Genomic DNA, 15,168 nt, shown 5'->3' with positions numbered 1-15,168 from the left:
AATATTAATATTTGTATCTTCAAATAAATTTATTATAAATATATACACCATGCTCAATCTAATGATACTTATTATATATCATAAGTATATTAATATGTTTTTGTATAAATTTATAGTTAAATTTAAAAAATTTAACTTCTCGATAAGTGAAATGTGTATTTATTTTGGAAGAGGGGCGCGCAGTGACCGCTGGACCGGAGCGGCCCAATCGCGGCCCTCAATCCAAACACGACGCTCGCCAGCGGTCAAATTTGGACGGGCCGGCGCTGGTTTCGGCCTAAATGTACCCCTAGTTCCTTCTTGTAATCCTGTTCCAGCGTCACCCGACCGGCCCCGGTCTCTTCTCGCCGCCCCTTCGCAGTCGCAAGTCTCTTCCCCCTCCTAGAGTTGCCGCCCGTCGCCGCCGTCCATTCCACGCCCCTCCGCTTTCCATGGCCTATGTAGGGCTGGTCTAGAAGGCCTGCCTCTAGCGGTTGGATTTCCGCGGGACATTGCTGAGTCCGCTCCGACGCGCTCCTCGCGGCTGGCGCTGCTCTGAGAACTGGATATGTTGGGCCTAGCACCCCTCCGCTCTGCTCCTCTCCCTATCCGCGCCTCCGCCACCGCCTGCGGCCGAAACACCTCGGTAAAGCCCCGCGCCTTCTCCTCCTCTCTCTTCCTCCTCCCGTCCCCTCCTTTTTCATGTTACGTGAAATGATGTCTTGTTCTCTCCCTCGGACGGGCAGCAGCAGTTCGCCGATGGCGGCCAGCTCTCGCTTGTCGTGCCAGAGGCGGCCGAAGGTGACACGGTGCAGCCGGAGAATATGCACAAGTGGAGGATGGTCATCGCCTACGATGGAACAAAGTTCAAAGGTTTGAGTTGATTCCTGATATAGCATCTAAAATTAATACATTGGTTTACCGTAATACACCCTTCGTCTCAAATCAGAGGTCATTTTAGTTATTTGTCTAAGTTAAATTTCTCTTGTTTTCAGCCAGGTTTATAGAAAAATACACTAACATTTAAAACATCAAATTATTTTTATTAAACCCACCATGAACTGTAATTTAATAGTGTATTTATTGGACATGTTAATAGGTTTTGTATAAACTTGGTCAATGTGCTCTCTGAACCGTGCTAGATTTGTTAGCGTGCCCCTCCCTCTTTGCAACCATGGTGGTAGCTCTAGTGACGGGAACCATGACGGCAGCCCCTCCCTCACCCATTGACATATGGGTCCCATGGCTGAGCATTGAGAAGTAAGCTGTAGATAAGCCGGAGTGCCAAACGTAGCTTTTCATCTAGCCAGCTTTTTCAACAAGCTGCTTATGCAGACAGCTGGCAAGATGCTGGCTGAAAAATAAATTTAAGCAGTGACCAACAGGGCCATAGTCACTCATGACACAGCTCTCCTTAATATATGCGCTTTACTGATTCATGGCACCAAGTGTCATGGCTCTCCTTCGTATATGCGCTTTACTGATTCATGGTGTTGGTGCCTTATCTTAGCATATTAAGGCTTTTGTGGTGATTATTTCCGTACATGGTACGATCCGATAACTTGAAGAGTGAAGAGTAGAGAAAGTGTTAGGCTTCAACGCTTCATCTTAGCCTTTGTAGATGTGATGTGCTGAATTGTAGATGAAGACATTGTATGTCTGAATAATTATTGAGATGGAAAGGAGTGAGGTAACGTTTTTTGTGGCATCTATGTGTTTATTTCTTTGTAGGCCCATTTGATTAATTTTGAGATTCTATAGCTCTGCTATTTTGGATTGTAACAATGCACAACAGTAGGTCATCTTTATAATCTCTAATCTTTATAACTGAATTTGCCAAGGTACAATATTCTCTTCTTAATTGTGCGTCAAAATTATTTTCTAAGATTGGGGGTATTAATTGTGGTGGCAAAGACTTCAAGAGGTCTGGCCCCATATAGGAGGCCATCCTTTTAGGATATATTAGAGTATAAAGCAGAGATAAAAATGGGATTCTTGGAGGGGCTCATCACTGCAGAAGGTTTAAATAACAGTTTTCAGCACAGCTTGCTAATAGTCTACTGCAACTTTAGTGCACTAGTTACCATGTTTTAGCTGTTATAACATTCACAAGTAATTTTCAGTACATATTGGGTATGGAGTTTATTCCCTTCACATATGAGTGGTTTAATCTTATTGCAGGAAGATAAATAAATGTTACAACATACACAAACTGAGTAATTTCGAATTCCAGTTAAGTAATTAGTCCAGGCCTTGGAGACGTATTTGTAAAAGCTGGGCACCTCTTAGATGCGAATTCTTCATATGGCTAGCAGTTAAGAACCGGTGCTGGACAGCTGACAGGTTAGCCAAAAGGGGTTTGCCCCATCCTGCTTCATGCCCTCTTCGCGACCAGGCAGAAGAAACTATTCAACGCACCCTTGTCAGTTGTGTGTTTGTGCGATAGGTGTGGACAATGATTCTAATTAGATTGGGACTTCTAGCTATTGCTCCTGAGCCGGGAGTGACCCATTTCTCTAACTATGTGCAAAGCAATCAAGGGGTTTGATAAAAAGATGAGAAAGGGGCTGAATTCTTTGATTTATCCTGGTCGCTTGGGAAATCTGGAAGCATCACAATGTATGTGTGTTTGAAGGAACTTCTCCTAATGTCCAAGAGGTTTTACATGCAGTGACAATCGAAGGTTTTTTATGGTGTATGGCTGGAGCCTCTGCTCTTCAAGAACTGCTCCTTCAGTCGCTAATCACATAGCCATGAGCCTCTGTGTGTTTCTTTGGCCCTGGTCATGTAGTCCTTGTTCACGGTAATTCTTGTACTGTTGGTGTTTGTGGTGTCCGGGAGCCTCTCTCCCCTGTACTAGGAGTGGACTCTTGTCCCTCTGATGTAATTTTTTTCTTCTTAATGTGACACGCAGTTCTCTTGCGTCGTTCGAGAAAAAAAAAATTAGTCCAGGCCTAATAGTTGGATTTTTTTTTTTTGAAATTGGCCTAATAGTTGGATTTGATTTGGGTTACAACATACACAAACTGAGTAAAATTGAATTCCAGTTAAGTAATTAGTCCAGGCCTCATATTTGGATTTTATTTGGGTTTATCTTCATGTTATCAATATTTTATGCAAAATTGTTAGTCAGATATCACGATTAGATGTGAATATATGATTAGTTATCATGGTCCAATGACCCTAGAATTTCTATTTAAGTTTTACTCTTTTGAAGTATCTATGTGCATGCATAGGTGCTGCACAAGCATTAATTAAACGGTTGCGAAATAATAGGTTGGACATTATTCTCTTTTTCCTGCTCTGATTGACTTGTTTTTGCTCGAAAAGAAAAATTGCCAATTTGGTATGGATTCAACTACATGTCAGCTCGATTAGGCTCAGCGTGTTAACCTGGTAACTAAATTACTTCTGAATAAATAGATAAGATGGTCCATGATCACTAATCAGAATATTCCGAATTTGAACAATGCTCGGCCAAAAACTGTTAGCTTGATAGCCACCCCTTATACTCAAGCTATCAACCACTATCTAGTTAAATCGCTTCACATTTCACATGTACATCCCTTAGGTTTCACGAGAACAGTGTAATTTTGCAACTTAACATGATTCTTACCATTATATCACAGGTTGGCAGTATCAACCATCAATTCCAACAATACAATACTTTCTAGAGGACGCACTGATATGCATCACTAAGCTGGATCGGAAGAAACTGTGCTTGGTCGGTGCAGGCAGGACTGATACAGGTGTTCATGCGTGGGGTCAGGTTTAATAAACATACTACATAACTGTAAACTGAAGCTTAAATTGATATCTATCATCTGGTTTGCGTATCCTGCACTGTTAAATGTCAGTGTTATGTTTTATATGAAATGCTGGGGGATCACTTATCATATTTGTTGTTTTCAGGTGGCACATTTTACTACACCCTTCAGTTACCGTTGCCTCAATAGTATTCATTCTGCAATGAATGGACTCCTTCCTCCTGAGATTCGAGTCAGGGAAATTAGCGCAGCACGTCCTGAATTCCATGCTCGCACATCCACAAAGAGCAAAGTCTATCGCTACAAGATCTATAATGAAGCAATCATGGATCCCTTTCATAATCGCTATGCTTATCATAGTGCTTATAAACTTAATCCCCATGCCATGCAGGAGGCTGCAAATTATTTTGTTGGAACCCATGACTTCACATCCTTTGCTAATGCTGCACATAATGATCGTGAGCGCAGACCCACAAAGAAGATAACACGTTTTGATGTTACTGAAATGGTAATTGATTTCCAAACCAAAATAAAATGTTTTTGGTACTTCTGTTTTTTTAGTGTGCTGTTCAGTATTGGTTTTATCTTTTCATATTGGTGGGCTTCCTTTTGGTGTTGGTTGACATGTTCTTTTTTGTTCATATACTCTACAGGGTGCTGTCCTACAGCTCGAGGTTGAAGGCACCGGTTTTCTGTACAGACAAGTGAGGAACATGGTAAGTTCAACGTTGTGTGTAAATGCCTATTTCAAATTTAGCTTCTTTCAGGTTTACATATTTATACATTATTATCATTTTTGCGAGTCCTCCATTGTCCTAAATCATAATGTGTTCTCCAACATTTATTTATCTTAGATGCATGGGAAAAACAAATAAACAATACTGAACCCATTTATAGCAACCTTGTTTATATTTTTATTTTCCCTACACGTAATAGTTGAAATTTGAAATCAATTATGAAATCGCCTTCATACTTCTGCATTAGTGTAGTCATAATGTAAGTGGAAAACTAGTTGTATCTCCATCTACTTCAATGTTGGTCAATAAGCCTTTAGCCTTTTATAGGAATGAAAGTTGGCTATCATACATGGTCAACATGTTTTGAAAATTGGCACCCGATTACTTTGAAGCTCTACTAGGAAGCTACAAGGATTCATGTCATGGTGGTGGCTAGGGTTGAGAGGGAGAGATGGGGGCCGGCTGGGGGCCTTGCCCACGGCTGAACAAGAGAGAAGGTTTCCTTCTAATTCCTGCTTTATTCTAATAATCCTTATTACAGGGAAATAAATAGGCTCTCAGCCTCTAAACTTAGGAAAGAAACGCCTAGAATTAAGGCCTAGATTGACCATGCAACACTCTCAGCCGCCTCCCTCCATCAGACACGGTCACACCTATTTTTAGGCCTGCGTGGACTGGCCATGCAGCCTTCTCAGACGCGCCCTCCTTCAGACGCTGTCCCCGTGGCCCATGACATATGCCTCAAACACTTATCGTGAGTCCAGCCAGCCCAGCCTAGCAGGCCTGCTCGGGTGATGACCTTATGACGGCCCTGCTTGACAAGTTTGCCACCATCTTCGCTGAACTGACCGGCGTTCCAGGGACCACTGCATCAACCTGGTTCCGGGGTCAGCGCCGGTGGCTGTGCGCCCCTATCGCTACCCCGCCTACCACAAAGACGAGCTGGAGCGCCAATGCTCCACCATGTTGTCCCAAGGGCTGATCCGGCACAGCACTTTGATGTTTTCCTTGTCAGTCCTGCTGGTCAAGAAGGCCGACGGCACGTGGCGTTTCTACATCGACTAACGCGCCCTCAATGCCATCACCGTCAAGGACGCGTTTCCCATCCAAGTGGTCAACGAACTTCTTGACGAGCTGCACGGCGCCCATTTCTTCACCGAGTTGGACCTCCGCTCCGGCTACCACCAGGTCCGCATGAACACCACCGATGTCGCCAAGACAACGTTCCGAACGCATGATGGGCCTCTACGAGTGCCTGGTCATGTGTTCGGAATGCCGTCTTGGCCACATCGGCGATGTTCATGCGAGCATGGTGGTAGCCGAAGCGGAGGTCTAGTTTGGTGAAGAAACGGGCACCGTGCAGCTCGTCGAGAAGTTTGTCGACCACCGGGATGGGAAACGCGTCCTTGACGGTGATGGCATTGAGGGCGCGGTAGTCGATGTAGAAACGCCACGTGCCGTCGGCCTTCTTGACCAGCAGGACTGACAAGGAAAACGCCGAAGTGCTGTGCCGGATCAGCCCTTGGGACAACATGGTGGAGCATTGGCGCTCCAGCTCGTCTTTGTGGGAGGTGGGTAGCGATAGGGGCGCACAGCCACCGGCGCTGACGTGGAACCAGGTTGATGCAGTGGTCCCTGGAGCGCCGGTCGGTTCGGCGAAGATGGTGGCGGACTCGTCGAGCAAGGTCGTCGCCTGAGCAGGCCTGTTGGGTTGGGCTGGCCAGACTCGTGATACCTCGCCAACAGACCTTGTGATCCCAGCGCGCCAGAAGGACATGGTGAGGGCGCCAAAATCCCACAAGATCGGGCCTAGGGACGCCAGCCACTGCGTGTCGAGCACGTCGTCGTAGCCCGCCAGGGGAAGCACGAAGAAATCTGCTGTGAAGTCTTCGTCACTGATGGTAAAGGGCGTCCCGTGGTACATGCCCGGGCACGGCACACACTCGCCGTTGGCCACCGTGACCAGCATCTTGCCCTGGGGATGGAGCTGGAGAGTGGTGCGGCCTGGAGCTTCCTCAGAGATGAAGTTGTGGGTGAAAGCCCAAGTCGAGGAGTGCAAGGAGGGAGGTGCCCCCGGCTGCAATTGCACCCGCATCGTCTCGCTGGTGCGGTCCTCCACGATGGCGTGCAGGGAGATCTGGGGTCGGGTTCCTCAGACTCCGCCTGTTTGATGTCGTCATCATCATCTGCGGCGGCCAGGTCAAAAAGGAAGATGCGCTGGCAGACGCGGTTGTGGCCGTGCCCGAGTTTTTCATTGCAGGTTGAGAGGGAGAGATGGCCAGATGGGGGCCGGCCGGGGGCCTTGCCGACGACCGAGGAAGAGATATGGCTTTTCTTGCTTGATTCTGAACATCCTTATTAAGAGAAATAAATAGGCTCTAGGCCTCTAAACTTAGGAAAGAAACGCCTAGAATTAAGGCCTAGATTTGGCCATGCAACACTCCCAGCCGTCGGCCTCTACACTTAGGAAAGAAACGCCTAGAATTAAGGCCTGGATTGGCCATGCAACACTTCCAGCCGTGTCCCTCCATCACACGCGGTCACACCTATTTTTAGGCCTGGATGCTGGATCAGCCATGCAGCACCTCAGCCGCGCCCTTCAATCAGACACAGTCCTTGCGTGGACTGGCCATGCAGCATCAGACACGGTCCTTGCGTGGACTGGCCATGCAGCCTTCCTCAGCCGTTCCCTCCTTCAGAAGCGGTCCTCGCAGCGCATGACATACGCCTCTAAGAGGAGACTAGCAAAAAAGACTAGCCAAATTTACCGATTTAGCTACTTCAAAAATAGATTTGACAAAAAATACTAGAGTACTCTAACAGACTCCGTAAAACAAGAGGTTAGACGGCTAGTGAGGTAGGCTATCCAAAAGTAAAGAGCGAAAGAGGTGGGATGGAGACCTACTAAATTTAGAGTCATTTACAGAGTCTTGGAGACGTTTTTCCTTTAATAATAGCCAAATTTACCTTTAGAAAACGATTTGGCTAATCTCTTGGAAATGATCAATTCAAATATAGCCTGAACTTAGCAAATTCTAGTTACTCCACCAGTGAGTATAATGGGCATCAACAGTACTGGACGACATGGCAGAATAAAAATGTGTGCAATTTTTTTTAAGTTTGAGGGCTTCTACATCTGTTAAATTGTTTATTTGCACCGAATGCAATATTTGGTGCATTCAGCGTTTCTATTTGAGGCAAATCATCTCCACGAGAGGCTCTAAAACATTTTTTTTTTTACTTTGCACACCCATAGAGTATGATGTATTGTATGATGCAGGTTGCTTTGCTGCTTCAAGTCGGAAAGGAAGCACTGCCTCCTGATATCGTTCCAGCGATCATTGCGGTCAGGGACCGCAAAGAACTGGCGAAGGTGGCCTTGTCAGCACCACCACATGGATTGTGTCTCATGTCGGTTAACTATGACGAGGAAATCCTGAAGCCTCCTGAAGGTTCCCCTCCAGTTTCCTTTGGCAGAACTCACCATCTTAGTAAATGCAAACTTCCATTTTATTAATTTGTTACAGATGAATTGTCTTCCAGAAATGGAGTTTCGTTTTTTAGCTTCCCTTGCCTCCTAGAATTTTCTTGCTTCACAACTGTCAATCGTAGGCCCTTATGGCCTGCTAGTTTTTGCGAACGTACTGAAGTATACTTTTTTATACTTCCTGTATTCTAAATTATAAGGCATTCTAACTTTCTTAGAAAGTCAAGACATCTTAAGCTTGACCAAAATTATAGAGTACACAAATTTATTAAATAAGTATACTGAACATATAATTAATAAAGAATCTAATAGTACTTATTTGGACAATCATAAATAATTTGAGATGGAGCGAGTACTATACTACAGCCTGAAGTAATTGTTTATTCAGCCGAACATGCTCCCTTTAGGTGGTGTTTAGTTCCCATAATTTTGTAAATTTTTTTAAGATTTCCCGTCACATCAAATCTTTGGACGCATGTATGAAGCATTAAATATAAATAAAAAATAAAACTAATTATATAGTTTAGATAAAATTCACGAGACGAATCTTTTAAGTCTAATTAGACTATGATTGGACACTAATTATCAAATAACAATGAAAGTGCTACAGTATTATTTCCCAAAAAATTTCGCCAACTAAACAAGGCCTTATTGAACTAGTTGCTCAACCATGCGTTGTCACGGAGACCGGAACTACTGAACACAATGATTGGTGCATGAAAGAACACATATAGGGTGTTTGTTTTTGTTTGTTCCTCATAAACTTGTTTCTCATTTTTTTTGTTTGTTTTGTTACTCGGTAGTGCTCGCTTTCTGGGCCTACGCACAAGCTATTGGCCCAACAAGCCTACCTCCTCCGTACGTCTCTCCTATCTCTCTTAAAAATATCTTCTCACTTGCCCAACGCAAGTGCCGTGCGGCCGTTAGCCTTCCCCACTCTGCATTCGCCGCAGCGGCCATCTCCCCCACGCGTCCTCATCCTGCGCTCCTCACGTGCCCCACCCGCGGCTCTCACTCCTTGCTCCTACAGTCCCACCCACGCCGTCGGGCGCGCCACCTGCCTCTGCTGGTGCTAGTGGTGCCATCGTGTGCCTCAGGTAGGTCCTCACCGAGCCAAGGGCACCCACGAGCACGGCCCGTGTTGGTGGTGCTCGCGCGCTGCCGCTCGGCGCCGGCTCCCATTCCGAGGTTGGAATCAACTAGCCCTGACATCTTGCTCACCTTATGGTGTAAATGTATGTTTCAAGTATTCTAGATGTTATCAGAGATATGCTGCAAGTGTTTCATATGTATGTTGCAAAAGTAGATCGGGATGTTGCTATGTTGCAAGTGTTTCAGAGGCATGTTGCAAGCGTTTGTTCAAAATTGTTTCGTCTGTTTTAGACGTATGTTGCAAGCGTTTTTGATCTAGATGTTGCACATGTTTCACACATATGTTGCAAGAGTATGTTTGAAATGTTTCAGCTGTTTCAGTATTATGTTACCATAAGTGTTTTCATGTTGCAAGTTGCAAGTGTTTTATCTAGATGTTGCATATGTTTGACATACATGTTGCAAGTGTATGTTCCAAATATTTCATCTGCTTCAAACATATGTTGCATTCAAGTGTTTTCATGTTGCAAGTGTTTTGTGTTTTAGATGTATGTTTAGAGAGTCATGGGGGCACGGCCCAGGCACCGGGGGCGCGCAGCGCGCCTGGGGTCTTGCGGATGGGCATGCTCTTCCTTATCCTGGCTCCCATGTCTCGTCCGCGCAGAGAGAGAAGAGGGGGCATGGGAAGGAGCGGCGGGTGCAGGGCGGGACGAGGTAGACGTGGGTGTAACACCCCTGGTGTTACGATCTTGTTTAGCATCGAGATTTTGGTCTAAGAAAAATTTCAGAAACGAGTTTCTCGGATTTTTTATTTAAAACATACTTGAAGCGATAGGTGAATCTGTGACTCAGTTTTGTGGACTCAAATAAACGCCCAGGTTAAATTACTCAGTGCATAAAGATATTTAGGAATGTCGGACAACAATTCTAGCAAATAAGTAGTGGATGGTTTGTTCTATGGGATTAAGTGTGAAAAATAATTTTTATAAACCAAATAAAATATAGCTTGTAATTCATACTTAGATAAAAGTTTGAAGTGCAAGTTTAGTAGATAAAAATGCTATTTTTGGTGTTTGAATTCTAACAAAATTTTCTAAATCTTAGTTTCGTATTTTGGTACGATTTGTTGCATCAAAGTGTGTACTTGAGCCTTCGTCGCATTAGTAAGTTGTTTTCGGTTCGCTTTTAAAAGCGTGCGTGACTGTAGGGGACCGTGACGCCTAAGAGGGGGGTTGAATTAGGCGACTTAAAATTCTAACTCTAAACTATAGCCTCTTTTTCTAACCTTAGCAAAACATATACAATAGATAAACTATCTAAATATGCAACTATGGTTTTGCTAGTGTGTTGCTATCTCCACAGCAAAAAGGAGTAAAACAATCAATGTAAATGCGGAAGCTAAAGAGTAAGGTAGAGATATGCAAACTCCCATCGATGACTCCGGTATTTTTACCGAGGTATCGAGAAGCACGCAAGCTTCCCCCTAGTCCTTATTGGAGCCCCTCGCAAGGAATCCCTCGCAAGGGCCAAGCTCCCGGTCGGGTAACTCCGTGGATAGCTTCGGGCCTTCCCCATGCGCAAGTCGGTCTCCGACATGCCTTCCGACAAGCCTCTCCCGGATGCTCCTCGCCGTCTTCACTATCAAGCTTCCGGCCGAAACGCCGCGGGCCTTGTTCCCTCTGGTACACGATGGCGGCCACACCACAATCGCGGTTGGTATGATCTCATAAGACTACAAGCCCCTTCGATATACAACAATGGTGCGCACAAGCACCGAGTGGTAAGAGGTATGCAAACCTCACTAAACACTAGGCCTAAACCTAGAGCAAGCGCATAAGCGGTGGTCTAATCAACCTAAGCACTTCGCAAAAGCACCTACGCTAATCACCTAATGAATCACTAACCACTATGCAAGTGGAGATCACTAAAATAGTGTATCAACACCCTTGATATGTTTCCTCAGCTCCACATGCTTCAAATGGCCGGTTGGGGGTCTATTTATAAGCCCCACTGAGAAAGTAGCCGTTGGGGATGAAATCCCGCTTTTCTGCTACTGACCGGACGCTGATCACGTCCTGATCGGACGCGTCCGGTCATCCCGACCGTTGGAGCCGCGATCAACTGATCGGACGCTGCCAACGTCCGGTCACATGCCACCGGACGCGTCCGGTCGTAATTTCGCCGCTCTAGAACCTCTATGTACTCAATCGGACTCTGTTGTCCTGTGTTCGGTCGATTTGCTTGTTCAGCGTCCGGTCGCTGCTGCTGCCGAGTCTCTTGATCGGGGCGTCCGGTCACTGTGCTACCAGCGTCCGATCCAGCGTCCGGTCACCTCTATGAGCTCGTTTCTTCGCGATCTTGCGTCCGACTTGGTTCCTATCTTCGTGCTTGGACTTTGCTTGATATCTTGTGTCTTTTCTTGTGCTTCTAAGGTCTTGCTTATGGTGTTGATCATCGGATCATCACGTCACCTTTGTCCAAGTCACGTCTTGCACCCTTTTGAACTACAAAACAATCACTTGCAAATTTATTAGTCCAATTTGGTTGTGTTGGTCATCGAACACCAAAATCCAAAGTAAATGGGCCTAGGGTCCATTTTCCTTACAATCTCCCCCTTTTTAGTGATTGATGACAACACGATCAAAACAAGCAAATAATAAAAATTTGCAATTTAAAAGCTATCTACTTGCTAGGATGCAATGCAAGGGGCAAGGTTATATGATGCTAAAAGATACTACTTGTAGGACTAGAAGATACCACTTGAACACTTATCTTGCCCTTGCAAAAATCCCCATGTGGTATTATGGATTTAAGCCACAAATTCTCCCCATTACATAGGCTAATCCATAATCCACTATCCTCCTTTTCTCAGACCATTACCACTTGTAGACCATTACCACTTGTAAAATGTTATGATCTAGCTTTTGGTCCTATACATTAATGCTTGCTTTTGGTCCTCTAAATTCTCCCCCTTTGGAATCAAACACCAAAAAGGAAGACATTAGTAGCACAAGGGAGGGTCAAACTTTGTGATCCTTTGTGTATAGACTGGAATAGGTCACAAAATTTGACTCTCACATTATATAGATTAAGCTCTCCCTAAATATATGCATACATATGGTAGAAGGCAAAACATATGCATAATTAGCAAATTATTGCCCAAGGGAATTTAATCTATATAATGCATGGAGAAAGCATATAAATATCAAAATGAAATCAACATGATGATATCGGTTTTAGAAATACCACATGTGGAAACCAATTTGATTTCTACCACTTGCAATAGGTGGTGGATATTTGAAGTATGATGCTTAACTCCGGGGACTCCATTTTCCTTGCAATGAGACTACTACACACATGATAAGCTTGAAAATGTGTTAGTCTCAAAGCATCCAACTTGTAGAGTAATCTCCCCCTAAATTTATGCACACAAGTATGAAATACTTGTAGGAAATATGCACATTGATTTTAGAATTAAAAAAATACCACTTGAAAGATGACATCACATGAATGTGAGAGTCATTTTTGAAGGCGATATTCGGGAGAAATTATCTACAATTTGGACTTTGGCACATATTAGATGAACAATTGAAAGACAAGCTATGTGCCGTGCTTCTAAACAATTTTAAACCATGTAGGTTTGCTCCAAGAAATAAGAATGAAACCGAGCAAGCCTACCATAAGATATACCTAGTGTATGCATGACAAAAGATATAAGCATGCAAATGCAAACATTGGCATGAAAAGTAACTAGATGCTTAAAGATACCAATTTGTAAGAAATACCTCTTGTAGGAAATGCAAATTGATACTACTTGAAGGAAATTGAATCTAGTTACCTAACATGGGAAAGGGAATTTGGGTCCATAGTATTCACTAACCCACTTGGCAATGATCTTGTCCATCATGATGCACCCCATGAAATGCACCCATACTTTGCCAAGTCTCCAAATTCCCCGAAGTCCATCGGACTTCTCACTTCCCTTTCGGGATCCAAACCTTCTTGGTGCTCTTCATGTTGGAATGATTTCCTTTGGCACCCAAAAGTGTTTGATCCCTTTGTTGGCTTGCTTGTTCACCTTGATGGCCACCACCTTGTCATTTTTCTTCTTCTTCAGGAGATAAGGTGTGGATGCCTTCTTGTCCACCTTGTTGGTGTAGGTGTTGGAGAGCTTGCTTGTTTACTTTTTCTCTTTCTTCTTTGCTCCTCCCCCATTCTTCACCTTGCACTCATAGGATTTGTGGCCTTCCTTGTGGCACATGTAGCAAACCACGGTTTGTCCTTCATCAAGCTTTTTCACTCCCTTGATAGTGTTATCTTGATGAAGTTGGGCTTGCTTCGCCTTGCCTTTCACTTGATTCAAGTCCTTGGTGAGGTGAGCTAATTCTTGCTTGAGTTGCTCATTCTCCTATTTACACCAGAATTTAGAAGAAGAGTCGCAGGGACTCAAAAATCTCTCAAGATCATGTCATTGAGGAATCAATTGCGTGCAGATCAGAACCAGCTGATTCGGATGCAAAAACTGGAATCGACTTTCTTCAGACAGCCCCAGTGGATAACGATAAAGGCTACGTTCGGTGCCAGGATGAAACATGTTGGACTCTACAAAAAGGGAAAGATTAGAGTCTAAGTTATCTTAAATTAGGAATGTTTTCTTTAGGGTAAGAAATTGTGGTGAGTTGTGCTTAGACAGGAGTCATGCACAGATCCTAGGTATAAATATCAAACCCCAGCTATTGTAAAAAGACAACCAATCAATCAAATACAAGTCAATTACTTTTTCGGCTCCGGCCACCCTTAGGAGTAGGAGTAGAGTAGATCTCGGCGAGTTCTTCAGCAAGTACGGCTGCATCGATCCGGTCGACCTCCACTGCGACTCTGGTATAAGTTAGTTATCGACTCTTGCCTAGTTCAAGTATGGCTGCATCGATCCGGTCGACCCCCACTGCATGAACTAGATCAAGGTCAAGTTATCGGCTCTACCTTAGGATGGTAGCCTTTGGTAGATTCATTAAGTTACCAATATTGCTTATTGCTTTCATTATTTATCTAATAACAGCAATATCATTCTGCCCGATTGGGATTGATTTAGATCGGCCTTATATCTTGTTTAGCCCATCGTTTGCTAATCTAAATTGATCTAATCTATACCTTAAACGATGAGTTATGTTTTATCGGCTGTTTTATGTCAATCCTGATCGTGCATAGCGTGCAGTTAAGGTGTGTTGTGTATTGAGTAGATTTATTGGCTAGCGAGAACCGTTTCATGGCTCGTTATCACGACCTGTGTGATTCTGCCTCACACCCCACTATTAGCACCATAGAGTGGGGTCGTTATTTGATAGATCTATTCCTGATAAGGCATGACTTTAGCTGTGCGCTTTGCCTGAATCGACTATTTTAGCCGATATCGAGTGCTTTCACGAATAGCTCGCATCACAAGACCATTGAGGTAAAGATAGGTTGAAAGATATGTTAGCCCTATGATCTTATTATTGTATTATGGTCTGCATGATTCTGCCTCATGCCCCACTGATATTAGTAACGAGTTAGGATTGTCGAGTCTATTGTTATTTCTACGGCCTGCATGATTCTGCCTCATGCCCCACTGGTCATAGCGATAGATGAGATCTAACATGTTCATTAGATTTATCTTTATCAAACGGTTAAATGTTGTTGAATTGTTTCTTTATATAAAAAGGGGTTCGGTTACTTATAATCATTGGCTCAGTACAAACCGATCATTATTGACATCTTATTGCCATTGATTAATATTTGTTCGATCAATGATATTTGCCCTGAATGATAACCGATTCTTCTTATACAACCCAATGAGCTTTAATCGATTTATTCTCATGAATATACTGGAATCAACTATTTAGTCGATCTCCTTTCATATTGGCTCTCATAGCCGCATATTCGGGACTGTTTGGCAACACCGGCAAGTTCCGCCCTTAATTACTGATGAACTTTCTCTCCTTATCAATTATAGGGTCAAATTGACTAGCACGTCTCGGGAGGAGTGCATAGGATCGACCACCCTTGCGCTGAAGCTAGGCGGATCTGCTCCATCGAGCGGACCCTTTCGGCTTGCTGTGCGTGTCCT

General features: G+C 44.1%; 1 protein-coding gene across 3 annotated transcripts; it reads left to right on the top strand.

The window, feature by feature from the left end:
- Positions 1-318: 318 nt before the first annotated feature.
- LOC136462347 (uncharacterized) lies at positions 319-8,153 on the top strand. 3 transcript variants are annotated; one of them, XM_066461456.1, is made up of 6 exons: positions 319-625; positions 732-852; positions 3,609-3,748; positions 3,892-4,254; positions 4,400-4,462; positions 7,764-8,153. In XM_066461456.1, the coding sequence occupies exons 1-6, from the start codon at positions 548-550 to the stop codon at positions 7,998-8,000; spliced, it is 1,002 nt and encodes a 333-aa protein (XP_066317553.1). In that variant the 5' UTR covers positions 319-547; the 3' UTR covers positions 8,001-8,153. The 3 variants fall into 3 exon arrangements, with proteins under 3 accessions (XP_066317553.1, XP_066317552.1, XP_066317551.1); XM_066461455.1 differs by having other exon boundaries at positions 729-852; positions 7,764-8,151; XM_066461454.1 differs by having other exon boundaries at positions 726-852; positions 7,764-8,151.
- Positions 8,154-15,168: the final 7,015 nt, after the last annotated feature.

This window comes from Miscanthus floridulus, chromosome 7, assembly GCF_019320115.1.
Source record: "Miscanthus floridulus cultivar M001 chromosome 7, ASM1932011v1, whole genome shotgun sequence".
Taxonomy (NCBI): domain Eukaryota; kingdom Viridiplantae; phylum Streptophyta; class Magnoliopsida; order Poales; family Poaceae; genus Miscanthus; species Miscanthus floridulus.
Note: the sequence above shows the minus strand (reverse complement) of the source record. Positions and strands in the feature narration are given on the sequence as shown.

Excerpts from the sequence above, each read along its gene's own strand:
- LOC136462347 (XM_066461454.1), top strand. The coding sequence starts at position 548 with ATGTTGGGCCTAGCACCCCTCCGCTCTGCTCCTCTCCCTATCCGCGCC. Across the intron at positions 853-3,608 it reads CGATGGAACAAAGTTCAAAG|GTTGGCAGTATCAACCATCA; the intron begins GTTTGAGTTGAT and ends ATTATATCACAG. Across the intron at positions 4,255-4,399 it reads GTTTTGATGTTACTGAAATG|GGTGCTGTCCTACAGCTCGA; the intron begins GTAATTGATTTC and ends TATACTCTACAG.